Source organism: Amblyomma americanum, chromosome 7 (assembly GCF_052857255.1).
Source record: "Amblyomma americanum isolate KBUSLIRL-KWMA chromosome 7, ASM5285725v1, whole genome shotgun sequence".
Taxonomy (NCBI): Eukaryota; Metazoa; Arthropoda; class Arachnida; order Ixodida; family Ixodidae; genus Amblyomma; species Amblyomma americanum.
Window position 1 is genome coordinate 69,054,366 of NC_135503.1, and position 26,569 is coordinate 69,080,934.

The 26,569-nt window shown below is 47.7% G+C and overlaps 2 protein-coding genes across 2 annotated transcripts in view; both read left to right on the forward strand.

The window, feature by feature from the left end:
* Positions 1–2,098: 2,098 nt before the first annotated feature.
* On the forward strand, positions 2,099–4,757 carry LOC144097201 (uncharacterized). Its single transcript, XM_077629952.1, has 2 exons — positions 2,099–2,206; positions 4,151–4,757. The coding sequence occupies exon 2, from the start codon at positions 4,211–4,213 to the stop codon at positions 4,700–4,702; it is 492 nt and encodes a 163-aa protein (XP_077486078.1). The 5' UTR covers positions 2,099–2,206; positions 4,151–4,210; the 3' UTR covers positions 4,703–4,757.
* Positions 4,758–8,763: 4,006 nt separating this feature from the next.
* LOC144097779 (solute carrier family 22 member 3-like) overlaps positions 8,764–26,569 on the forward strand; it is a 29,396-nt gene continuing 11,590 nt past the window's right edge. Inside the window, exons 1-4 of the mRNA XM_077630412.1 lie at positions 8,764–8,935; positions 11,411–11,579; positions 16,797–17,043; positions 17,290–17,384. Of these exons, the coding sequence (XP_077486538.1) occupies positions 8,764–8,935; positions 11,411–11,579; positions 16,797–17,043; positions 17,290–17,384 (683 nt within the window). The remainder of the gene's footprint in view (positions 8,936–11,410; positions 11,580–16,796; positions 17,044–17,289; positions 17,385–26,569) is intronic.

Consider the following 26,569-nt stretch of genomic DNA (forward strand, 5'->3'; position numbering starts at 1 on the left):
ATTTCTAAAAGATAGATTTTTCTTCTGTACAGACGGATCTTTTTGTTCTAATACCTATGGTCAATCAAGAGGTGTGCCGCAAGGCTCTGTTCTTTCTCCGCTGCTTTTCAACATATTAGTTCGGGACATCCCCATTCATCCTAACGTTACAGTTTATGTATACGCAGATGATATAGCTTTTTTCGCATCAGCAAATGATATTCATGTGCTCTACGGGTATTTGCAGGCATATATGAATGCTCTTGAAGTCTGGTTGGACCAAATCAATTTATCACTTAATGTCAGCAAATGCGGCGTGCTGGTATTTCCACCCGACGCTCCTATGTACATCTCGCTAGCCTACCGCTCCACTCCAATTCCGCAGGTGGAGTCGGTTAAATACCTAGGTGTTACTTATGACCAAAATTTGGACTGGCGACACCATATTAAGAATAATGTTATTAAAGGGGAACGTGCACTGGGCCGTTTGACCCGAGTTGGCAATAAAAAGTTTGGCATGCGTCGTGACACGCTACTGTTGCTCTATAAGGCTTATATGAGACCGATTCTGGAATTTGGTTGCCCCTTGTTCTCTGGTAGCGCGAACTACAAGCTGCAGCCATTAGCCTTACTGGAAAGACGTGCCCTACGGCTATGCCTCGGGCTCCCAAAATCAGCTTCCAACGCTGTCCTTTATCTGGAAGCGCGTATCCCCAACCTCTATTCCCGCTTCCAACTTCTAACAGTGCGTACTTTCCTCAAGTCTTTTGACCCGGCCCCAGGCGTTAGTATTCCAATTTTTGTATCCCAACCACACCTTTTTTTGACTAATCACTGGCCACGTTATCAGCTTCCGCAAGTTAGGTTCACGCAGAATCTGTTAGCTCCGCTTCAGGTTGATCTGATCTCCTTGCAACGAGTTGCTGACACGCAGGCTGATCCCGTCTTCTATTACGACTTTATTTTCCCGTCCCATGCGAAGCATATGCCCGCACATACCCTAAATGGTCTTCTTTCTGAACACCTACAGAATTTTCCACATCATACTGTTCTCTCCACTGATGCCTCCGGCAGCTGTGAGAAGGCGGCGATTGGCATATATTCGCAGGATCTAGATTGGAGCTACTCCGTTCGTATCCCTGATTATACTCCTATATTCTTCGCAGAGTTTTTGGCCATTGGTTTGGCTCTTCTCAAAATTCCCAGACATGTCGCACGGGTTCTTATTCTCACAGACTGCCTTTCAGTTATTGTCTCTCTCCAAAATTCGGAAAAATCTTTCTTGACTCGTTCACTTAGGTTTTTTGTTCCGAGCACAGTGCGCGAGATCCGTTTGGTCTGGGTACCAGGGCATTCAGGCGTCTATTTTAACGAGGTGGCTGATTTATTGGCAAGGTCAGCTCTCAGCGCACCTGTAATATATCCCGTCCCTCACCTCATTCTGTTAGCAGCTTCACGTTTCCAGCGGTTCCAACATATTTCAGCCACTTTGAGTGATCCGTTGCTGAATACCGTGGACTTTCAACACCTAAAGTACCCATGGAATATCCGGTGGTGTAAGTCAAGGCTTTGTGAAGTGTCCATGACGCTCCTACGATGTAGAATCCCTCACTTAAACTTGTACTTATGCAGGTGCGGGTTCGCTGCGACAAACCTTTGTGTATCATGTGGGCAAGTTGAATCAATCGATCATTTTCTCCTCTCTTGCCGGCGGTTCGCGGTTCAGAGAAAGCAATATCTGGAGGTTCCTCTTTCGAGACTAGGACTGCCTCTGTCTCTTACAGTTCTTCTATCGTTCGGTGCGAGTGCCAAGGGATTCCCGTTAAGCAGTGTATGCGGCTACCTTCACGATTACATAATTGCAACTAATCGATTATCTTGTTAGCTATACACAAAATTCTTTCGCATGTCCAAAAAAGGCTAGATTGATTCTATTCCGGATGACTCATACCGCTTGAATTCATTTTATTTTTCCCAATTTTTTTATCTTGATTCAGTCTTCTGACGTTTCCTTCCCCGCGCAAATGCTTCATTGGCATTCTACCCTATACCTTGGCCAATCCCCCCCACGTGGGTATGTGCCATATTACTTGAGGAGAAGAAGAAGAAGAAGAAGAAGCTCTCGTGCCGTGTTCAACTCACGCGCTTCGGTTCCAGCTGTGCTGGTCCTACACTGGCTACCCTCGTCGATATCACCTTTCGGGAGAAGCCCAGCTGACTTGGTGAGGTGAGTTGACGTCAGGGCCTTGCATTCTGCGCAGGACACCTATGCGTGTCGAAGAGGCGACACGTGTGTCCCTGGCGAAGGCGACGGGGAAAAGACCTTGTAGGAAACCCAGGCACGTTAGAGAATAGGCTGTGAAACTTTGTGTTGCTCGGTTGACAGAGGTGACTGTTTTTTCGTGACTGCGGATATCAGAGAAGTGCGCGAGATATATTAGCAACACGAAAATGACATTTCGGTCATAGAATTTCGAATTACAATGTTTCACCTGAAGGGACCAAACCGAACAGGTGTCGAATCTTCCCATGTGACTTTAAGGAGATAGAAATTAATGTTCAGCTGGTTTCACTAAACGCTATATGTAGTGCGGCTTCGCTTTCTCGGTGGATATTTCTCTGCCCTGCAAAATAGCCTGTAATTGTGCAACCAGCGATTTTAGTGATTAAACCATGCCGGCTCTGTCTGATGCGGTTGATCGCCTGTGTTTCGATGCCTGTTATATCTAACAACAAAAAACTTAGCGCTCAGTAGTTTTTTTGGATTTAATCTGTTTTGGATACTATGACTAGAATGTTAGTCCTGTCCGTTGTTACAGTTGACACTCTGTTTAGAACAAGACGCTAAGATTCGAAAACGCGAATCTAGCCGCACGGCAACTGTGTACAGTCGCGTCCTCTAACCCAGTGACCGCATCTCCTAGCACACACGACGATATAAAATGCTTTTCCTAAATATAATTTAAAACGGGTGTTGTGCTTCCTTCAACGGTTAGTTACAAAACGCTTCTAACGTTATTTGTATAATAACCTTCAGCTTCATTTTAACATCGAAACATCCACGAGATGCCTCTATACACCACTTCCACCGTTTCGAAACACACCGAAAGGACGTGATGTTTCCACGCTGTATTTAATTACAGCCCTTGTATATGACATGCTTTCTGGCTTTCGTGTCGGACGCCCGAATGCAAAAACTTCACCGGTTCCTAGAGGTCAGGCAGCAAACTATTAAGCACTTAGGCTGGCCTACAGGCACCAACTGTGCCAGTATCGCTACCGCGTGCAAATACAAGAGTAATGGTAGAAAAGACAAACAAAACATTAGAAGCGGGTCGCAGCCACTGTTGGCAAAGAAGGGGGCGATGATTACGTGCAGTGCAACGTACTCGAGCACTACACTCCATGATTCCGCCCCCCCCCTCCCCTCTTGAAATGAAATGGTTCGAAAAAAATTCCCCAAAACAATCACTATCAGTTATCAACTATCATAAGGTTTCCACAACTTGCCTCGTTGGGATCTCTAATCAATGCTGTTTGCGAAATGCGAAATTTCTTTTCGAACAGTGCGCATCAAAAGCAACAGCAGTAGGCTGCTGCTTCTTATCTCAACGTCACATTCCACCGGGAATGGCTGGGTTGCGAAAAAGCGCCTCGAAAAAGCAGAGCTCGTATACTTGCTGGTCCTGAAACTGAAGAAAACCACTTATCTCATGGTCCCGCAATACTTGTAAGGTGCTGGGAGTGCCTTCCTATGCAATAATCTACCATCTGTTCTCATGACCCTAAGCTACAGCAGTGGTGCGAGAGCGGCAATTGTTCCTATACATTTAACACGTCTAACTACATTCTGTTGTCTCATGAAGGAAACTGATCCGGGGGCAAACGCGAAGCCGTCACTTATCGAAATGCACTTTCTCCACGGATTAAGAAGGTGTTTTTGACGTTCAGTGTTTTTAAAATGTTGTTTAATAACTGAATTATGCACTTAACCACATCAATGTATTCCTGAAGTTGACCACTACTGTAATTGAAAATGACGGGGAGTCTCTTACGTTCAGAAACGGGTATAGTAACCACATACAAACCTGCTGAAAATGTGCGCGGCTGTCTTCTAGAACGATGTATAGAACGGTCTTTGCCTGTGCTCTGACTATGCACCCACTTGCAGAGCGTGACGTCAGCTGCCATCCCTCAGTTCGCTCGGGCCCACCAGCACACGAGCGCACCCATGCCGACGGCCGCGGGCGAGTCCAGCTCGTCGCTGGACCAGCAGCTGTCGCAGCTGATCGGACCGTGGGGTCTCTTCCAGAGCCTCATGTTCGCCTACGACTGCCTCGCCATGCTCGCCATGGGCGCCCACAACTTGCTCTTTGTGGTGATCGCGCCCAACGACGCCGACTACTGGTGCCAGCGACCCGCCTCCGTCGTGCTCAGCGACGAGCAGTGGAAGAGCGCCAACATCCCGCGCGACGCCAACGGCACGTACGACCGCTGCACCGTCTACGAATCCACCAGGGACGGGCACGACGGCCGAGCCGCCAATGCCAGTTTCGGGGCTGGCGCGGCCACTGTGGTTCCCACTTCAGCCCGCAACGTGGTCCCTTGCAGTGCCTGGGATTTCAACCAGACCACCAGTGCGGGAACCATACTAGAGGAGGCGAGTGGAAAGGAGGCGGGGCGGACGCCGGTGGAGCCTCGAAGGCATTTGGAGTTACTGTGAATGGTGTCACGAAATGTGTCACAAGAAATATACCTTTAATTTTAGCGTCCCCTTCTATCGGTGCCCTCTACAAGTGTTTAGGGAGGAGAAGCTAAGTCAGTGCACGACAGAGGAGACGAGAAAAGCTGTGCGCTGTTCCATCTTTGTAGAAAGATGCACCAGATAGCGCAGTGGCGTACTTTTTGCGGTTCACATCCGTCCGGGGCTCACGAATAAAACTATGCCGAAAGCAACGTTTACCGTAGCGTGTTCACTGCTTTTGCACAGAGATGTCGTCACAAATTCACACTTATTTTACACTGTGTAGAATGCAAGGCGAATAGCATCCGATGAGCGACACACAGGCCAGCATCCTGGAATGGAAGAGTATACACAGAAACTAAACTGAGCAACAGTCATGGGAGCAACCCCATGCGCCAAGAGTAAAGCCAGAGTTCTTCAGTACCTTATTCCAGGAGTAGCCGAGGTCTTCTGCTAACAAGAACCAGCAGCAGTGTTCGAACCTGCTGTATTCCCAACTGGCAGTACCATACCAGTTCATCATTTTCGGCAGTAATTTCTTTTCTGTGAGGGCACTTCACTGGCATTCAGAGCTGTATCAGCGGCTTATCTTGTCTCCGCTTACCATGGCAGTCGCTTAGCTCTCCCGATCTGCATGTGGCTCTCGGATCCCGCTCTGCACTTATGGCGCTAAGGCAGCGCGGCGGGCAATGCCTTCGCTTTTGACATGTGCGTGGAAGAACGTACAACATTTCTGCCACTAATGCACCCTGGGACTAGCAAGCGGTCTCTATTGCACTCTTTAGTATGAAACTGCGAGGTGCTCTGCTCCATCGCGAGCAGAGCTTTAGGCGATAGCATGAAGCATCACTGAAGCGGAAAGCCGGTGGTGACCTTCCAGAGTCGTTCAGAAAAAAATTGATTCGCTGGCAGGTCGTGACATCATCAGTGACGTCTGCAGGCCTGGTTCGTCTCCCCACTTGACCACGGAGAGAGGCAGCTGGTGTAACAGAACAGCTCGGGAAGAGCAACGCGCGTCCGGCGAGCCCCAGCACTCACTTCCGGCAAAAGCATCGATAGCTTCGATTGCTGTTGCACTGCACACACATAATAGAATTAGTAGTCTCCGTATTTTTCACTCCCTACAGCAACATAGAATTGCCTGGCTTGCTGCGACCTCGAGGGTCAGTGTATACATTTTAGCTAGTTGGTAGTTTGTAACGAATATTTCGAAAAGCCCCCAAGGAACCTGACATAGCAGAGGAAACTGAAAACAAACATGTGCTTACTACCAAACTGTTCTATTTGACAAGCCAACAGCGCTTGTATATGAATTTCGATAGCATGAAAAATAAGAATATTTCACAAGCCGAATGCAGCGGCCATCTACAATCGTTTGCATGTAATACTGCAGTCCTGTCATGCAAACTTCCAAATTTGCTCAAATAACGAATGGACCGTCTTTGCCAGAAAAGACCAGGCTGCCTGATTTGCATCTGAGTTGTACAGCGGAGCACTTACCTCCCCGATCAAGCTAGAGATGACTGTGAGGTAAGGAGAACCCTTCTCCTCACCTTCCAATAATAATAATGATAATTGGTTTTTAGGGAAAGGAAATGGTGCAATCAATATCCGTCTCATATATCGTTGGACACCTGAACCGCGCCGTCACCTTCCAATACCTTTTGGTTTTTAGGGATGCCGTAGGGGCTCCACTATATGAGGGAGAAGCAAACCATGCAGTCTGGTTACTTTTGGCAAAGACTGCGCGTATTTGTTTTATCTGACTTATGTTTCAAGCGTCCTTCTTTGATATACACAGGTGCTTGACTTTAAAAAAAAATTTGCTACGGAGCGCCTTTTTGTCTCGAGAGTTTTCTTGTGTGATGAGTCACGTGCTCTGTTTTTAGGCACATTCCACTGTTGCAAGGTGGCGTGCTCGGCCGCCCCCCGTTTTTCTAGGAACGAAACAAGGACGACTGCGCATTTTTTATCGTCGTTTAGCGTCGATAAAAGCGTAGCAAGTGTGCGTATGGGAAGATGACGGCTGCTTCGAGTGGGATGAACACGCGTAAAGATTCCCAAAAAAATTAAAAATGATAGCACCACATCACTCGGTTTTATCCGCCACGGTGGCATACTAGCTATGACATTCGGCCATTGAGCTCAAGGTGGCGGGATCTAATCCCTGCCGCGGCGGGCGAAATGTGGAACCGCCCTCAGGTTGTTCTTTGTCGGCGCACGTTAAAGAATTCCAGATAGGCTAAATTAATCCCGGCTGTTCCACTACAGCATCTGTCGTAACCTATGTGAATCATTGGAGACGTTAAACATCCCACATACCAATAGCAACGTTTTTCAGTAGCCTGGACATTGTGCGCCGCGGGTCGGAGTGCGCTGCTGAAATTATCACAATTCTCTCGTTGTTTCTCATCTCAGTGGAGCCTGGTGTGTGAAAACCGGTGGATGACGACCTATTCTTTGGCGGCCTACATGTCCGGCTCATTTGTCGGCCTCATGATAGCTGGCCTCTTTTCCGACAGGTGAGAATTTACCCTTCAAAGGACGCATAGAACTAAAACGCCAAGTCAACTCCCTTTGTAGAAGCTAGTAGGGTAAAGTTTTGTGGGCCCTGATTGAACATTCGGAAGCTTTTGAGACGGAAATTTATTGCAACGTCTCCATGTTATAGTTTGCTCTTACGAGATAATTGCATCGTGTTCTAGGTAGGCTGAACGACACTGTGCTCTATTCCCTCTTTCGACAATGTAAACATGCGGTTGAATAATTTGAGGATAGGGGACAGGAAGGAAGTTTGTTATTCTAAATTTTCACCCTAAAAATATACAACGATGTCTTGAAAGCTTTTACGAAAGACCAGAAGACATAGGAACACGTCTGTGCACAAAGCATGGTTTACAGAGGGAAATCAGCTATTCCTCTTAAAGGCACATCCATTACTTAATGCGCCCCTAACTACAAGCACCAAATGTTCAGAAGCAATGTTAGCGCTGCAGTTCTCCTAATGAATTAATTTTCCTTCAAATTCTTGTGCTCAGAAAACGTATGTGAGCCGCAATAGGTTCCGGATCTCGTCAGACACTTTTGCGGCTTGTAGAATCGAGCGCCTGCATCATGACAGTAATGTATACAAGAAAAACGAGTGCCAAATTGATTCGGCACTGAAATCAAAGAAATCAAACTCTGACTCCCTTCTTTTTTTTTCTCTTAAGTCGAAGGACAAAGAGGCATCTTTGGACTACACCCCACCAGTGAGACACCCAAACAACCTACCTGGTCACATGACCGTTTCCTTTAAAGGGACAATGAGGGCAACCCCATAAAACTATCGTTCTTACTAGAAATTGACTCTATGGTTCTTTCTAGGAATGTTACTGTTTCTCCGGCAGCAAAGCTCCTATTTATCGCTGAGAAAATTGCATCGAAAAAATTTCGCGCCGCTCGATTCAAACTAATAATAATAATAATTGGTGTTGGGGAAAAGGAAATGGCGCAGTATCTGTCTCATATATCGTTGGACACCTGAACCGCGCCGTAAGGGAAGGGATAAAGGAGGAACTAAGAGAAGGAAGAAAGAGGTGCCGTAGTGGAGGGCTCCGGAATAATTTCGACCACCTGGGTATCTTCAACGTGCACTGACATCGCACAGCACACGGGTGCCTTAGCGTTATGGCTGCATAAAAACGCAGCCGCCGCGGTCGGGTTCAAACCCGGGAACTCCGGATCAGTAGTCGAGCGCCCTAGCCACTGAGCCACCGCGGCGGGTCCGATTCAAACTCGTGAAATCTGCACCGAGAACGAAACCGTCATCACCGTTTCCAAGTTAACGGTGGTGTAGCCTCGTAGCCTTTGTCCTAGAATGAACGCAGCGTGCTTATGATAGTGAATTTTGGAGTACCCGCCAAGTGGCGGCCACGTACCTTGTATTGCACTGGGGAAATTGTCGCGGTAACCACGCACAGCGTGCACGGTCCAGCCGTTCGAAGCATCGTCTCTAACATCCGGTCGGTGTGTGGAAAGAGCGGCGGCGAGCAACGCGCATGCGCATTCGCCGCAGGGTGGGCCGGCGTCCCGTGATCTTCGTTGCCGCGGTGATCCTGGAGGGCTCGGGCCTGGCCGTACAGAGCGTGCGCTCCTTCTACTGGTTCACGGCGCTGCGCTTCGTCGTCTCGTGCTCCGTCACCGCCGTCTTCTTCGTGGCCTTCGTGCTGGGTACGCTGTGGTGAACTCGTACCTCGCCTTTGACTCTTTTGGTGCGACCGTTGCCTCGGCAACCACTGCTACCCAGCATACGCAGTTGGCCAGTCAAAGGTCGATGTCACGTTGCAGCATCTTTGGTGATCCGACCCTTGATCTGCTGCTGCCGCCTGCAGCTTTCTTGACAGCACTGAAAGATTTAAAACATGAGACACAGCACACCGTCGATCATTGTTCATGGTGGGTGGAACAGCGCGAACAGACGAGAGACGAGAAGAGAAAGACACAGACAAGCGCTTGTCTGTGTCTTTCTCTTCTCGTCTCTCATCTGTTCGCGCTGTTCCACCCACCATGAACTGTTACCAACTCGCCCAACTTTCCACCCTTCTTCAGTCGATCATTGTGCAAGGTGTTCCGTGTTATTCAATGCTAATTTCCTTTCATAAAAATGCAATAATAGCTAATAAGTCGCTTTTGAGGCTCGGTCAAAGACCAACACTGGGGTCCTCTAACACGCATCTAAATCTCAACGCATGTGCCTGTTTACATTACGCCTCAATCTAAATTCGGTCACCGTGGTTGCGATCAAGGGCGCCAGCTGTGAGAGATCCCCCATAGCGTCTGCAGCTGTGGTTGAGGGTGTCGCTGGAGAAGATTCCGAAGTTAATGCTACACGCAACATAAACTCATTCTAAAATAGAAGGTTGGATAGCCGCCACTGTATAACACAGTTGGTAGAGCACCGTACGCGACATGCAGAGGTCGTGGGCTCGGATCCCATCGGTGGCTTGCGGTTATCTTTTCTTCGACTTTCTTAATGAACTGTCTTCCAGGTGAAAAATTCTAGCACTATTAGTTTCTCATATATTCCCCCATGCTTTCTCTGTTTTGAGTGACTGTTCGGTTCCTTCATATGTATCTTATAAAGAGCCGCTCAGTTTCCCTGTCCTCGTCCGCTCAGTATTTGGGAAAGTGGGCAATTATGAGGTGAGGATATTGGAAATCACGCCAGCAACGCCATAAAACACTTATAATTTTACACTAAAATGAACCTTATTGACACGATGCACATTTCTCTGTTGGACTCATTTAGCTTCCGTTTAAAAGACTGCGAATAAACGCTTACGCTTCTGTCATTCGACGCATTGGCGCATGTTTCAGGTTAATAGATCCCTCACATAAGCTGTCGCAGCATCAGTGTGAACGTTGCTATCGAGAAATGGATCCTAAGTACGTCTAAGCCTTTAAGTCGGCACAGTTTGATTGCAGACGTGCCAGTGAGGGCAAGCAAGTAGATAATTTTAGATCCTAATTAACAACGTTGCATTCATCGCCGCCCATGACAAAGAACAAAGGCGACTTGTGGCGGCGCAGCAAGGCTGTATAGATAACCAGCGCCGCGTCAGCTGCATTTGGGCAATGAGGCAACAACCTAGTACTTGAGTATGGCGAAACGTCAGAACGAGTACAGTCATAAGGGCACAGCGCTTGAAGAAGAACGTCAGCCCCACTCCTCTCCTCTTTTGTTACCGCTCCTAGACTCTAAACACGAATACACCTATATGGGACTAAAGAGGGAATAACCTGTCCTCTAGTGTTATCTCTTTTATATAAAGAAATTTTGCTGGAGGACAGCTTACTCTTTTTTTACTACTTTCTATTTAGAGTGTATTTTCCAACTATTGCCAAATGATATACTGCAGTTCAAGTCGCTCATTAGGCAGCCAGTCAACTTGTGGCAGGCCTGACTACGATCCGTATGAGGCTGCTGCGTGTTCGTTTGTTTAAACATTTAGAAAAATATTGAGGTACTGGCCGTCACGAAAACAGCGAGATGCAGCTATATTACGAGAAAATGTGCCTGAAATGGGGCCGAAGACTGAGTAGTTGTCGGTAGTTGAAAAAGAAGAAAACGCTGTAGCGCGACGGGACACCGGAAGGTAAAGTACAGTTTAGCCCTTTCATAAACGGTGTGACTAAGAACCTCTATTTCTGCTGGTAGAGCTACATAAATTGTTAACGCTTTAGAAATGGGGTTTGCGACAGTTTTATCAGACGAATATCACATACCAACAACAGATTGTCAGCTGCCACAGGTGCAGCAAGCCTACTCAAAGACAAATTCTGGCAAAAGCTAACCGCAACGGCAGAAAAAGTTACATTTATTTAGTCGTCATACCGAATACACCCGGTAATGGAACAGTTTTGAATAGGGAGCTTGATTTACAGCAGGCGCCTTAGCATTTATGGGCACTTTGGTCGTCCTTAGACATTCAGAAATAACCAAAATTAGCTCAATTAAGCTCTAATCATATATATTAAAATGAGCCTTCCAATTTTTGACATCTCTGCAATAAAGGGGCCATTAGCGATCAAATATCGAAAGTTTGTAGCTTTTATTCAACGTTTTAAATGCGCGGGCATATAAAGTGTTAAGGCAATCCCATTCAGGGCTGTGTGGATCCCCAGCGTCTCTTTCCCTCGCCCCAGTGATCGAGACGGTGGACACGGGCATGCGTGGCTTCTGCGGCATGTTCGTGGAGTACGGCTTCGCGGCCAGCATGCTCGTCGTGCTCGGCATCGGCCGGTTCCGACCTTCCTGGCGCTTCGTGCAGCTGGGCGTCATGCTGCCCACCTCGCTGCTGCTCTCGTGCTTCGTGTAAGCTACACTCTGAACACGAATACGCCCGTATGGGAGTAAAAAGGGAGTATGCTGTCCTCTAGCGCACCCGCTTTTTTATAAGGGGGGACAGCTTACTCCATTTTGGCTCCTTTTTTGTTTACAGTGTACGCCACACCCCTCGCTACACGGGCACATCTGGGAATGCTGCGACGACTTACTGCCGCGGCGCGCTGGTAATTTACGTGTTGGTGTATCTCGCCCCCGTTTTTCTTTTAATAGCGTGACGTGTGAGCTTAGGTTGAACACGTGCTTTGTGCGCCGGCGAGAATAACCTTCGTCAGTCCGTTCTGGAAACACTGATACTGCTCAGTGGTCGGATATAATTTACCAGAGACAAGTTTGCAGCGGATTTTTGAGAAAAGCTGAAATGATGCTCGAATGTTAGGCATGTGTGCACTGCAGACGTTCTAGTTCGTCTTTTGAGCATGATGGAGTAGATCATACCGGTGATTTATTTAAGCAGCATTTCCTGATGCATTTCACTTTACAAATTTGGCAGTGCAGATTGGTTTTGTGACCGACTGTGAAAAGCGGCAGTGTTAAGTCCGGTCACAACTGTAATAACTGTACAGCCGTCCGCTGCCATCGTTTCAGAAGTGATGTCGGATGTTTCACCACGTATTATACATTATATGCAAACGCGGCCATTTTAGTCGATTGCGACTCAACTGCACGTTGGTAGACTTAGAAGTGCAAGTGCACTTAACACCTTTGGAGCCGTCGCAAAAGTTGCCATTTTGGGCCAAGTTGTGAACTGATCATCTACCGGGCAGATCAGTAGGAGGTTAATAGGGAATGAGTTCGGTCGATTAATATTTATCGCGGCTTGTCGCAGCCGGCTATCTCCACTCTGTAATCGTAGCGAGCACTGAGAGTTTCCAGCGAAATAAAAAAAAGAGTAGAATGCGAAGAAGCACACAGGCTTATTGGCAAAAAAGCACAATTCTGAACTCATGCTGTCCCCCAGGTTCAGAAGTATTGTCGCACTAGCTGGTTGGCCAACATGTGCAACATCCCTGCTTTTCTTTTATCTGCCTCTGCGCATGCTGGCCAGCTTGTGTCCTCACATTCATCGGGTTGAAAAACAAAACAAAACAAAACGTGTCAGAAGAAGCACACCCAAGCCTTATGAGACATGAGCAACAAGTCTGGTTTATGAGATGCCGTTTTCGTATGGGAAGACTTAATTGAGGTCACACTGGATGGCGTAGAAATGACCGAGCACGTCTGCATGAACTTTCGGTAGGAAATAGGAGGAATACGTAGTAACCCGAACGTTGCGTCATCTACGCAGCTGAGCAAATTCTTCAGCTGAGTAGGTATCGCAAACATTAGGCAGCTCCGGCACTGTCGGAGCAATGTCATCTTGCTAGAAGCGAGGCCTGTATTCTACAATATTGATGCATCACTTTTGTGGAGTAATTCCAATTTTCTTTTATATTTTGCCTGTGAGGGCAAGTTGAGACATCTGGCTTTGCGAACGTAAATACCAGACTTGATTAGCATTATTTTATCAGCAAACCAAATGCTTGAATTGAGAGCACCGACATGCTCACGCACTCCTGCGAATTGGGGTCAGTAAAGGTTGAACCAAGGAGCCCCAGATACCGTTATTCAAAGAATGCTGCTTTTGAAAGAACGTCTTGCTGGGCAAGTTGGTACATCTTTGGATTACAGGCGCGAAAACAGACAGACCACAAGGTAGATAAACGGGACGGAGCGCCACTCACAACTGATTTATTCGAAGGCATGACAAACATATATATACCAGCTGACACGCAAGGAATACTATCATGTTCCAATCTGATATGACAGCGAACGCGTGAAAAAATCGTTCTCTGCCCTATACAACGATATGGACGTGTCGCTGACGCACATGCTTCTTTTCTTAGCAATAAAGAATGCTTCAATTAATTCCCTGGCTTTTGTGTCTTTACTTTTTGATAAAATTCGCACACCAGAAAAACATGGCTCACAAGAGCGTGACGGGCAAGACCTTATATGCTAAGGCAAATTTGGCCCTTCCTTATTTTGCTCCACATTTCTTTCATGTTCCCTAATTCGCTCATTAACGCAGCGTCCAGTTTGCCCTATATAGGAGCGGCCGCACGAGAGGGGGATTTCATAGACCACACCTTCGGTGCACTTCATGAACGATCGCCCATGTTTGGTGCCACACCCTCTCTCATCATTTCGTTCTCTTTCAATGCGAGAACAAAGGCTTCCGAGCTTTTTTGGGGCTGAAAATACAAGCGGCACACCATGCCTGCTCGCGACCTTTTTCTAATTGTGGGATAACTTGTGCACATAGGGCACCACCACAGGTCGCACCACCTCTTCTCGAGGGATATCTTGGCCAGCTCTCACAGCCCTTCTTTTTATTTTCTGTAGTAGGCTTTCTGCGACCGCCGTTACGAGCGAACCAGGGAACCCGGCTGAAGACAGCCTAGCCAATTGGTTTTGGAAACTTAGTTGCATCTTATGAGAGCATGATTTTCTAATAGCGGATTCGAGGCAGAGTGTAGCAATCCCCCTTTTTATTAGCTTGGAGTGAGCAGAATCATATGGCAGAAGCCCTTTTTTTGCGCGCGGAGCATACGCCCAACAAACCTGTTCCTCACAAAAATCAAAACTAACATCTAAAAACTGTAAAACATTACCTTCAGGAACTTCACAAGTAAAACTTAAGCCATTTCCATTTTGTCTAAATAAGGATAACACATCACGCACACTTTCTTCGAAGTTTAAACTTCCGTCCTTGGTAAGAATGATTAAAAAGTCGTCCACATATCTGAACACTTTAAAAACTTTGCTAGCTGGTAAAACCTGGTTCAAAACTTGATCCATTTGGGAAAGAAAAATATTACACAAAACCGGCGCAACACAGGAGTCTATACATATGCCAGCTTTTTGCAGAAAACACTGCTCGTCAAAAGTTACGCAGGTAGACTGTAAATAAAACTGTAAAAGGGTTAAAAAGTCATCGATGGATACACACGCAGTATTTTGAAAGGAAATAGGGTCTTTACTTTCAATGCAATCTCTGACAGCAGTAAACAAGGCTGCGTGAGGAACAGAATAAAATAAATCCACAACATCTACCGAAAAGGCGCGTCCAACATCACGATGCGATTCAAAAAATTCACACACTTGATCGGACTTTTTGGTAAGAAAGGGGTCTTCTATATCAAGCTTACCCAACTTATCTAACAAGAACCGGCTAAGCAGCCTCTGCCATGGCCCCTTTTCAGTAACGATAGTTCTAAAGGGCATACCTTGCTTGTGCGTTTTTACTGAAAAGAACACATTTAATGCATTATTCCTGCATTTGGCAATCTGTTTGCTCAACCGGACTAAACCGAGTGTCTCACACATTGCAACAGCTCTGTTCTTAACTTTTGTCGCTTTCACTTTGACAGGCGAAAAATTCTTATCAATTGCCCGGGTTGCTCTTTCCGAGAAATTAATTTCCGATAAAACTACAAATCCACCTTCTTTACCTGCTTGTAAAAGCTTTAGGTTATTGTTCTTAAAGAAAGACACAATAGCTCGGGGTGAAGTTCCCTTATGACGAACAGGTACCCGGTTACAGGATTTAAGCAGGCAGTCCACGCCCTCAAGTAGACAGTTTTCATGCTCCTCTGGATTGGCCTTACTGGCGATTCGACGATTGACGGCTATCAGTTCTTGAGGCGGCACTTGTGGTTCCAGTCCAAACTTGGGCCCCTTTTGAAGCACTGATATAGGGCAAACTGAACGCTGAGTTAATGAGCGAATTAGGGAACATGAAAGAAATGTGGAGCAAAATAAGGAAGGGCCAAATTTGCCTAAGCATATAAGGTCTTGCCCGTCACGCTCTTGTGAGCCATGTTTTTCTGGTGTGCGAATTTTATCAAGAAGTAGACACAAAAGCCAGGGAATTAATTGAAGCATTCTTTATTGCTAAGAAAAGAAGCATGTGCGTCAGCGACACGTCCATATCGTTGTATAGGGCAGAGAACGATTTTTTCACGTGTTCGCTGTCATATCAGATTGGAACATGATAGTATTCCTTGCGTGTCAGCTGGTATATATATGTTTGTCGTGCCTTCGAATAAATCAGTTGTGAGTGGCGCTCCGTCCCGTTTATCTACCTTGTGGTCTGTCTGTTTTCGCGCCTGTAATCCAAAAATGCTGCTTTTGAACCGGGGTTTAAAAAGTTTCCTTCGTCTCCCAATAATCCTCAACAAAGCATAGCAACATCTAAGGATTGACTGTTTCACCAGAATGAGTACAACTGCGTTTTTTTTATGCTCTGTTTTCGGGCCACGACGGCCGAATAAATTATCTTCGTAAACTGCGGCCTCTTATTAAGAGAGGCAGAAGTTTTGAAGCGACTCTGAAACGCACTCTCAGGAGAGTACATAAACTCGCACAATCTCTACATCCTCTCTTCATGAACACCTGAGTCAAATGATACTCATCTACACGCAGCAGTGAACTCGCAATCGCGCGCGAAAGTTGGCGAGTCCTTTCCGGTGACTCCTCCAATGCACGTACCTGCGGTATTCAGTTCAGAGATGGCTATTGGTTAAATTCTTTAAGGCGTCACGCAGCTACCACGGCTGCAGCCAGTCAGCAGCTTTGCTTCGGCAGGTCAGGAAGCTCCGCCCACCGGGAATTCACGCATGCGTCGGCGGTGAGACCGGTGGAGGAGCATCGACCTTTGAGCATGCGAAGAGTGACAGGTGGCGAGGGAAAGGCGTGAAGACGCTGCAATTCAAATCTTGACTAGAGGTAACTCAGCTTATACAAAACTCAATAAAATTTCTTGCTGGAAGAAATTCATGAAGCGGCGTCCTTTAACATCATATGAATGCCGCACCTTCATTGAGAGCCTATTCCAGAGCCCCTTTAAGATTTCTCTTGCAGCGCTTTATTTTGTGCGCAATTTGCACCTTCCGTCACAATGCGAAATGCACCCACAGACCCTACATTAGAATTAAAATAAATTAAAATAAAAAAGCGAACAATAATAAAGAACGTTCCCTCCTCACACAAGGGTAATTAAATGCCAGACAATGGCCAACACGTGCGCAAAGCTGCCGAGTGCAAAACTGAACCAGATTGGAGAGTAGTAGTTATTCTGTGAGCTGGCTCTCACCACTACCGATTTCTCTCGTCCTGTGCTCTCCTTCCGCGGCTGTCGAGCAGGGTGGTGGTTGAGTCTCCACGGTGGCTTCACGCCACCTCGAAAGCGAAGCTCGCCCGCCACGCCATCACCGAGATCCACCACACCAACAGCCTGTTCCGCAGCGCAAGGGGCGTGGGCGGCAGAGGGCGCAGCGGCTCCCGGCGTGGGGCTAAGAAGCGCGGCAGCATAGCGGGACCAGATAGCGGAACCGCTCAGCGGCAGACCATCACATTTTCCGAAGCTCAGCTAGATCAGCAGTCGAGATCGGTGAGTGGCGCAGCAAAGCTCCATTGACGGCTCAGAAGGCTGTCTACTGCTTCTGAGTAACTGCTCCTCAGCAGCTGAGGCGCAGCTGCTGCTCAGCAGTTGCGCAAGGCCTCCGCCGGCGGCACCCCGTCAAAGGCTGAGGCTTCACAGTAACCGGGGTTTTTTCAGCTTTGCTAGTAAAGTAGTGCTTTCGCGCTTAGACCTATGATGTCATCTCTTATTTGTCTTGTTCTTTTTGCATTGCAGGACGTCGGCCACCGTGACCTGCGGGCCATAGACCAACTGCGCATTCTAACGTCGAAGGAACTGCGCATTGTGAATATAGGGATCATTGTCGCATGGTGAGTGGGCTGCTTTGCTCACTTTGGTTTAGTTAAAGTCCCAAAATCCGGATGTACAGATTCGAAAATTAGATGCTCAGCTATTTGCTCTTCGCGTCCTGGAAAATCGCAGCGGAACAATGGCAAGACAAATGGAACTGCAATGCGGTAATTTCACTTCAATTAATTAAGGCCAATTAAATCATTGCACTAATAACGTCTCCCAGCTGACACTCTAGATTCCACGGTCAAATGGAGTGATATACATCTAAACGAAAGTTATAGCAGGTTTGAAAATTAGTTTTTAAGGAAACGAAATGACGTAGTAACTGTCTCACATATATCGATGGACACCCTAACCGTGCCGTAAGGGAACAGAGAAAGGATGGTCTGAAAGAAGAAAGGAAGAGGGGCCGTAGTGGTCGCCTCCGGAATAATTTCGGCCACCTGGAGATCTTTAACGTGCACTGACATCGGACAGCACACGGGCGCCTTTTGCGTTTCACCTCGCCCGAAACGCGGCCGTAGCGGTCGGGTTCAAACCCGGTATACTTCGGATCAGTAGCCGAGCGCTCTAACCACTGAGCCGCGGTGGCGGCTAACAATTGCCTTTTTTCAACACGCACTCCGCTAAAGCCTCGACCGCAACCTCTTGCTTACGCGTAGCTCCGTTACTGTTGTGTTCATGTATGTAAAGCAAACTTTATCTTAATTCATAAGAAAAGAGACGCCAAGGACTTGAAAAATTACAGACCGATCAGCTTACTTTCCGTTGCCTACAAGGTAATTTACTCAGGTTATCGCTAATAAAGTCAGCACAAACTTAAACTTTAATCAACCAAATGATCAGACAGCCTTTCGTAGTGAATATTCTCCAATAGATGATATTCACACTATTGACCAGGTGATAGAAAACTGCGCAGAATATAACCAACCCCTACATATAGCCTTCATTGATTACGAGAAAACATTCGACTCAGTGGAAACAGAGCTTTGTGGTGTTCCTCTTTTGGGGGTGATGAATGAATTGAAGGAATCGGGCATGCAATCTACGCAGATGATATCACAATCTGTGTAACAAGGTCATCCTTAGGAGAAAAGCAAGACCTTCTTCAGCGAGCAGCAGACACGGTCAGTGCATGCGCCCAACACTACGGACTTGCATGCTCCCCTGAAAAAACCGAGGTGCTTAATGTCTACAGAAGAGGGTATGATCTGCAAAACTCCATTGACGTCTACATAGGAGAAACGAAGATTCCAGAAGTATGTAAAGTTAAGATCCTTGGCACGTGGATACAGAGTAACCGCCGTATAGATCACACAACCAGAATGCTAGCAAATACCACAGCACAGATCACAAGGATGATTGCATGAATTTCCAACAGAAGAGGTATGAAGGAGGAGGATACATGTAGACTAGTAAAGGCCCTCGTGGTCAGTAGGATATTGTACAGCGTCCCCTACCAAACACCGCTCGAGCAAGAAAAGGAAAAATTCTTAGGAAAGCATATAAGTGCGCTCTCGGACTACCGGTCAACACTTCGACGGAGAAATTCCTTAAAAATGGGCATAAACAACACAGTGCAAGAACACATGGAGGTCCATTTTCTCGCGCAGAAAACCAGACTCAGGCTGTCCCGAACAGGCATACACACGCTGCGTTTACGGGCCATAAGAGATGCTTTGAGAGAAATCAACAGCATAGCGAGCGTACCGAATGAGATCAAGGGGATCATTGAGGTCAGCCCGATTCCGAGAAGCAGGCATCCAGATATACGCAAGACGAGAAGAAAGGCAAGATAGAAAGCCCATGAAAGAAGCTTAGCCGGGAAAAAAGATGTATTATACGTTGACGCAACCATATACAAATAACGATACAGCTCGGTAGCCAGCGTGGTGGCTGACCAGCTTAGGGAAATCAACTGCGCTTCGATCACAACCAACATCATCCTCGAGGCTGAAGAAGCAGCAATCACACTCGCCAACACCAATCAGGGCGAGGAGCCCCATGCACACATAATTACAGACTGACAGGAGGCGTGCAGAAGGTACAGCAGTGGACGCATATTCACTACGGCCACCTGCATACTCAAGGCGAGAGCAATCACCTTTACGAGATACTTAATCACGGGGAAACCAGGCCTTGAGGCTGCCAAAGAGATTTAACGTTCGGACACCAACACCCGAGCATACGCCCACCGGGAGGCGCACACCGAAGGGGAACTAGACGCAGTCACCAGACGGTATGGAGCCATCTTAACACCAACGAGCCCTCAGGTGGACCTACCCCCCTCCACACAAAAGCCTTAGTAGAGAGCAGTCGGTTGCCTGGAGACAACTACAGACTAATACATACCCCCAATCTCAGTTCACTAAGCAAAATCAATCCTTCAAAATATGACAGCAAATGCCCGCTCTGCGGGCAACACTCAACACTTCATCATGTTACATGAGCCTGTCAGAAAACACAGGCAGCGCCAATAGACAACACACCAACACCGGAGCAGTGGTAGGCTGCGCTGTCCTGCTCGAAGCCTGAAGAACAGCTCAAGCTGATCGACAGGGCTCGCAAGACTGCAAAGGCCACTGAGGCCCTGGACGAAGGGTACCGCCTACGCCGCGAGACCCCCTTGACAACAAAGTTTTTCATTCATTCATTCATTCATTCATTCATTCATTCATTCATTCATTCATTCATTCATTCATTCATTCATTCATTCATTCATTCATTCATTCATTCATTCATTCATTCAGTGGAAACTTCCGCAGTCATACAGGAATAGCGGAATCACGGTGTAGAAGAGCCTTATGTCAAAATACTGGAAGATACATGTAGCAACTGCACAGTTACCATACTCCTCCATAAAGTCAGCTATAATATTCCGATAAGGAAGGCCGCCAGGCAAGGAGACACGATCTCGCCAATGCTAATCACCGCCTGTTTACAGGAGGTATTCCGTGGCCTGAATTGGGAGCAGTTGGGGATAAGAGTTAATTGACAATACCTAAATAATCTGCGATTCGCTGATGACATTGCCTTGCTGAGTCACTCATGAGGTGAACTGAAGATCATGATCGATGAGTTACAGGCAGTGCAACACGGTGGATCTCAAAATTAACATGCAGAAAACCAAAATGATGTTCAACAGTGTAGCAAGAGAACAGCAGTTCACAATTGGAAGCGAGGTGCTGTAAGTGGTAAAGGAATCCGTCTACATAAGGCAGACAGTGACAGCTGACCCGGATCATGAGGGGGACATAATTAGAAGGATAAGAATGGGGTGTAGCGCATATGGCAGGTTCTCTCAGATCATGAATGGAAGTTTACCAATATCCCTCAAGAGAAAAGTGCAAAACAGCTGCATCTTACCGGTACTCACCTACGTGGCAGAAACATGAAGGCTAACGAAAAGGGTTCAGCTTAAGTTAAGGACAAGGCAGCGAGCCCCGGAAAGAAAAGTAATGGGTGCAACGTTAAGAGACTGGAAGCGGGTAGAGTGGGTGAGAGAACAAACGCAGGATAATGACATCCTAGTCGAAATTAAGAGATAGAAAATGGCTTGGACAGGGCGTGTAATGCGAAGGAAAGATAACCACTGTTCCATAAGGGTAACGGAGTGGATTACAAGAGAAGGCAAGCATAGCAGGGGGCAGCAGAAATTTAGTTGGGCAAATGACTTTAAAAAGTTCGCAGGCATAGGGTTGGCGCAGCTGGCTAACGACCGGTTAATATGATAGACATGGGAGAGGCCTTTGCCCAGCAATGGGTGTAGTCAGGCTGCTGCTGCTGCTGCTGATGACGATGGTGTGAAGCGATTCTGGAAGACAGATTTTACAATAAATGCGCTTCTCAAGACATTCAATACGGAGCTATTATGGTATACGTACACGTAAGTGGAGATGATCGCCGGCTATAAAGGCTTTTACGGGCTCTCAAAGGCTTTTTTGTTTTATTTTATTTCTATATGACACTTCACTGCAAAAAAAAAATAGACGGAGTTTGCTCAGCTAATCCAGGATATACAAAGCCAAAGCTGTCGGCGTTCATTGTGTTTATTGGCGTTGGCGTTGACAACATCCTTGACTCCGATGATCTGAGGAAAGGAAGGGAACATAACTGACTTCCTGGGTCAGTGGACGCCGAAGTCGTGCTTTGAGGTAAAGAGGGGAAAAATTGGCAGTGGCTTAGCTCGGCTATGTCAGGTTATACTTAGCGAGAAATTGATCTTCTCCTGTCGAGACGGCAGCTGAATAGCGGCCAGACTCCCTTTCTCGTCACCCATGCGATACGACTGTGATACGGCCGCCGTGTCACCTCCGCATTTTATACACGCAGCAATGCATGCGCTGTTATGCGCATAGCTAGCACGTGGTATCCACGTGTGTCATGCGCGGCCCCAGTGGCGAAGGCCGGCCAGCTCCTCCTCTCTTGTTTCCGCGCATGCGCACAACCGTTCTTCCACGTGACGTCACGCGCGGCGAAGCTCTGACGTCACGCACTCCGCACCTGCTACTCCTCTTTGGCCGCCGCGCATGCCCACAACTTTCCTCTCCGGATCACGGCGAAATGCTCGACTGGTAGCCAAGTGTAGCTCTCGCTACAAAAACACATGTCTAGAACGACCGAACTGTGTGTTCCTCAACACCCAAAGCCGCTGCGACCAGGAAAGCAAAAAATTACGATGAAATCCATACCATTTTAAACCAAATGTTATCGCTAGATATTGCGTGTTCACCTGAAACACGTCCAGAACGAGTTAGACAAGCGTTTTGCCTTCTGTAGGCGGCGGTGGTGAGAGAGAGATTTGGGCTGCATGCAATAGCGTTGACAACGTTGTGGCAGAGATGCTGCACTGCAGCAATAGACCGCGGCGTTCATTGGGTGGCCAACCTCGCGCGAACAACCATTAATTTAAATGCCGCCTGCCAGGGTGGCAGGGTGGGCGCGCTGTATATCCAGTGTGAGGAACGCACTCAACGTTACAGACGCCAAGTCGCGCCTACTTGCCCGATACACAACTTTCACTCTCTAACCAGGTTCAACATAAGCTAAACCGCAGCTAATTTTTGAAGCGAAAAGCTTCACTACGCTAGGCAAAGCAGTCGTACCTTGAACGACCTTCAGCCCAACTATGGTAGCCGTGTCTGACCATATGTGGTACAGTTATGGTGTCGAACCCTTCACCACTGACCTTGACCAATGACCCTTGACCTCTGGTTTTTGACCTTTGGGTTGACCTTTGACCTTAAGAACATCCGTTAGGGTGATGTGAAGCCACGTGATGACATCAGATGGAGGTGACGTAAAACCATGTCTTGCCTCACCTGCTCGCCTAAGAAATCTGAGCTCCTGATTATTCCAGTCAGAACAAAAAAATGAACAAAAAAGTACAGCATGGAGAGCGTAAACATCACTGTGGCTGGGAATCCGGTGCCGGAATTCACGGTTATCAGTGTGCTAGGTATGTTAATACAGCGTAACATGTACAATGACGAAGCCATCAAGACAATACAGACGACCGCGCGCCAAATTGTCGGACTCCTTAAGAGAGTGGCCACAAGGCACCGTGGGATGGAAGAGACTGATTTATGCACGGTTTTATTGTTAATCAAATCTTTTACTCCTTCCCATATCAACACCTTCGTCTTAACGAGCAGGAATCTGAACAGTGTCATACGTACGGCGTACAAAGCTTCTCTCGGACTACCAAAATTTGCCAGCAGTGAAATGTTTCTCGGGCTAGGAGTCTATAATACCTAAGATGAACTAATTGAGGCCCACAAGACATCACGGATTGAAAGGCTCTTTCGTGCTGAGGCTGAGAGAGACATTCTAATCAAACCCAACATTAATCCTGTAATGGAGTCGGAATGCCGAAGGCCGCTTCCGGACGTCTTCCGAAATCAATTAATCGTCAAACCAACACCTAAGATTATGCTTCGAGGCAGACACGATGAGGAACAGCGAGAGCTGATGCGTTGAAAGTCGAGTACGACTGCAACCCCCATGCAGTATGCGTCGATGCAGCTAAGCGAACATACCAGAAATTTACAGTATATGCAGTGACCAAGAAAGGAAGAATGAATAACACGGCAAAACACTAAGGCGCCCGTGTGCTGTGCGATGTCAGTGCACGTTAAAGATCCCCAGGTGGTCGAAATTATTCCGGAGCCCTCCACTAGGCACCTCTTTCTTCCTTTCTTCTTTCACTCCCTCCTTTATCCCTTCCCTTACGGCGCGGTTCAGGTGTCCAACGATTTATGAGACAGGTACTGCGCCATTTCCTCTCACGAAAACCAATTACTATTAATAACACGGCTGTGGTTAAAGCAGCCTCAGTTGTAGAAGCCGAAGAGGCTGCCGTCACGCTAGCTATCACGGATCCACCGACGTACACCGTCTTATGTGACTTCAAGCGGGCCATTACGAATTTCTGTAAAGGCGCGGTAGGCAAGACGGCAGTCCGCACCTCGCGGGGTTGCACTCCACAACATTTAATACTTGGTATGGGTCCCAGCTCATTCAGGAAATCCGGGGAACGCGGCAAATTGCATAGCCCGAGGTCTGACGACCCGGGAGACGAGCCCCTCAGATTCGCACTCCCGTGGTGGAGCACTGACCACGTACTATCGGGCCGGAATGTAACGCGAACACAGGGACGTGTGGCCTTTGGTTAATTTTGGTACAGTGCGCGCCGTCTAGCAGCGTCCGAAATAAACTGCAGACGTGTGCACTGAGTTTGTGCCTCTGTTACAGTGTACTAGAATAGGGGCAGTGTGTTCAGGAGCGCTTGCCGCTGAGGCGCTTCATGCAGAAAGCACGAGATGGCGCTACAGGAGCATGGGCTGTACGGAACCAACGGCGCAGCGCTGGCGCTGCGCGTTTTTAGAAGTGTTGTAATCATCCTCCGCCTCGAACAGACGTGCAAATGCTCGGAGGATGTGGAGATGCATGCTTGGAACTGACGTTCACATAAGAGATTAATTATATGTGTACTTTAGCGCATCACAACGCTCATTAGACGGATTTATTAACAAACCTGACAGCAAAGGGTTTGGAGACACCGAAATAGTGGGGTAAAGCCGTTAAATCTGTTGAGCCACGCTACAACGTAACCAGAAGTTCTTCTTGGCAGCTGAAAAGCACTGTCGGACACAATCTTGCTGTTTCAAAGGCAGGGATGCAATCTGTTCCTGTAAAACTTCTTCAGGCTTTAGGGAGTTCTCCTCCTGCATTTGCTTCAACCGGTCTTTTAACCGCGCACAGCGAGAAAACAGTCTCCTATTTTTTTGTGCTGCTGCTCGGAGTCTAGCAGCAGTGGTCCGGGTGCGCTTTCTTATCAATCCCTTCAGCCTTGATTTTCGTGACTGAAGTGCCTTTCTGGTGTACCGGCAGGAGATGCATGCTTGTCCTGCAAAGAGCAAGTGAAACAAAACTTTATTCCGGGAATTGAAATTAGTCTGACTTTATAAAAAGTATGGCACACACCATAGTAAATGACTTTGTAAATTATCATGTGCTTGCGTGCATTTATATTCTTTACGCACAGAACACAAAAAATCATACCTTCAGATTGTTCCTTTCCTGCGCATTTTTTGCTGTAGTATGCCCCATTACGGATGGTGACCTGCTGCTCTAGGCCTTCTGTTAAGTTGGACTTGGGCATCTGGCTCGTTGGCAAGGCACCAAGGCAGACACGATGCGAATCAGTTCTAAAAAGAACGTCCGCTGCTTGTTCACGACTCAGAATGGTTCCCTTTTCGACGATGCTGCCGTAGAGATGCGCCGTGTACTTGACTTCAGGCCCGTCGTGCTCTGTAAATATAACCGCCCTTTCACAGACAACTTCTTCGGACTTGCACATTATGAGCTTGCAGTATACAAATCCATTATGGCCCGGCACGTTGTGTGAACTCCAGTACACCGAAGGCACATCGAGAGAGCGAAGGCCTAACACAGAGGTTGCCTCAAACAGCTGCGGTTCAAGTGCGTCGCCTTGCAAATATGGCGTGTCAAGTGAAGCGAGTTCCTTTACAGCGTCATTGTGACTGTTTTGTTCAGTACAAGGCCTCTTGGGATCAGCAGAACACACCGTAGGGCTCTTCCGCTTTCTTGGCGCCCGAGGCGTCGGCGTCTTCTTCGATAAATAGCCCGGCGTGTTTGGTAGGAGCGTAGGTACGGCATCCGGCAGCAACTCTGGTTTTCCTCGCGGAATGCGTACCTCTTTCCCCTCTATAATGTGGACGTAATCCCGTAGGATACAAGAAGGATCGAAATGACGCTCGCAGACCGAGCAACTTTCATCAAGGACCTTATCTTTTCGATGCAGGTTTCGTTCCCAAACCTTTCTTTTTCCTTCATCTTTCGGCACGGCGAAGAGGGAAGGCTGCTCGCCTTGGGCCCACTTGTAGCCGGTGTCGCACCCCGGCGCAAAGCAATGACGTTGCCGTCGGCGATTAGGCATTGGCTCTCACTCGCGAACACCGCAGCAAAACATCACACTGCTAGCACTGCCCGTGCGGCCGAAACACCCCGTTTCTTCACAAGCAAGGTGGAGCTCAAGAAGCACGCTGCAACCCGCCGCAACACACGGAGAACGCGTCCGTACAGCCGGTGCGACTGCAGCGCCACCACATACATCCGGGACCTGTCTACGCTGCCGGCTTCACGACGGTGCGTGGCGCGCTCCGCCGCCTGAACACACTGCCCCTATTCTAGTACACTGTACCTCTGTCCCTAGTCGCCCTGTGTGGAGCCATCGCTCGATTTTCCGCAATATGGAAATCCCCGTCTAGCGCCTGCATGGCGCTAGCCGCATCGCTTTGATACCGATGACAAAGCTTCGACTGTCAAATGCACTCGGCTATCGGCGTGCAAGTGACGGCGGCTTGGGCGTGATGTCTGTTACTAATTTTGTGCATCACAGGTGCCAGGCGGAAAATCGAGCGATGGCTCCTCACAGGGCGGCTATGGACAGAGCCACAGAGAAACATACTTCGTAAAGAGCGGACATTCCCGTAGGGCCGTGCGGCAGAGCTACTACACTGCCGCCAGCGCTCCGAGCGGGTGGTCAGACCGGTAATTGCATCCTCCGAGATTTTAGGCTTTGCTTCAGCTCTGTTTCAGTTTCGGTTTCGATAGCAATTCTTTCGATTCTGCTTTACCTTTGGCTAATAAAATATTCAACTACATCGTCCAAGTGAAC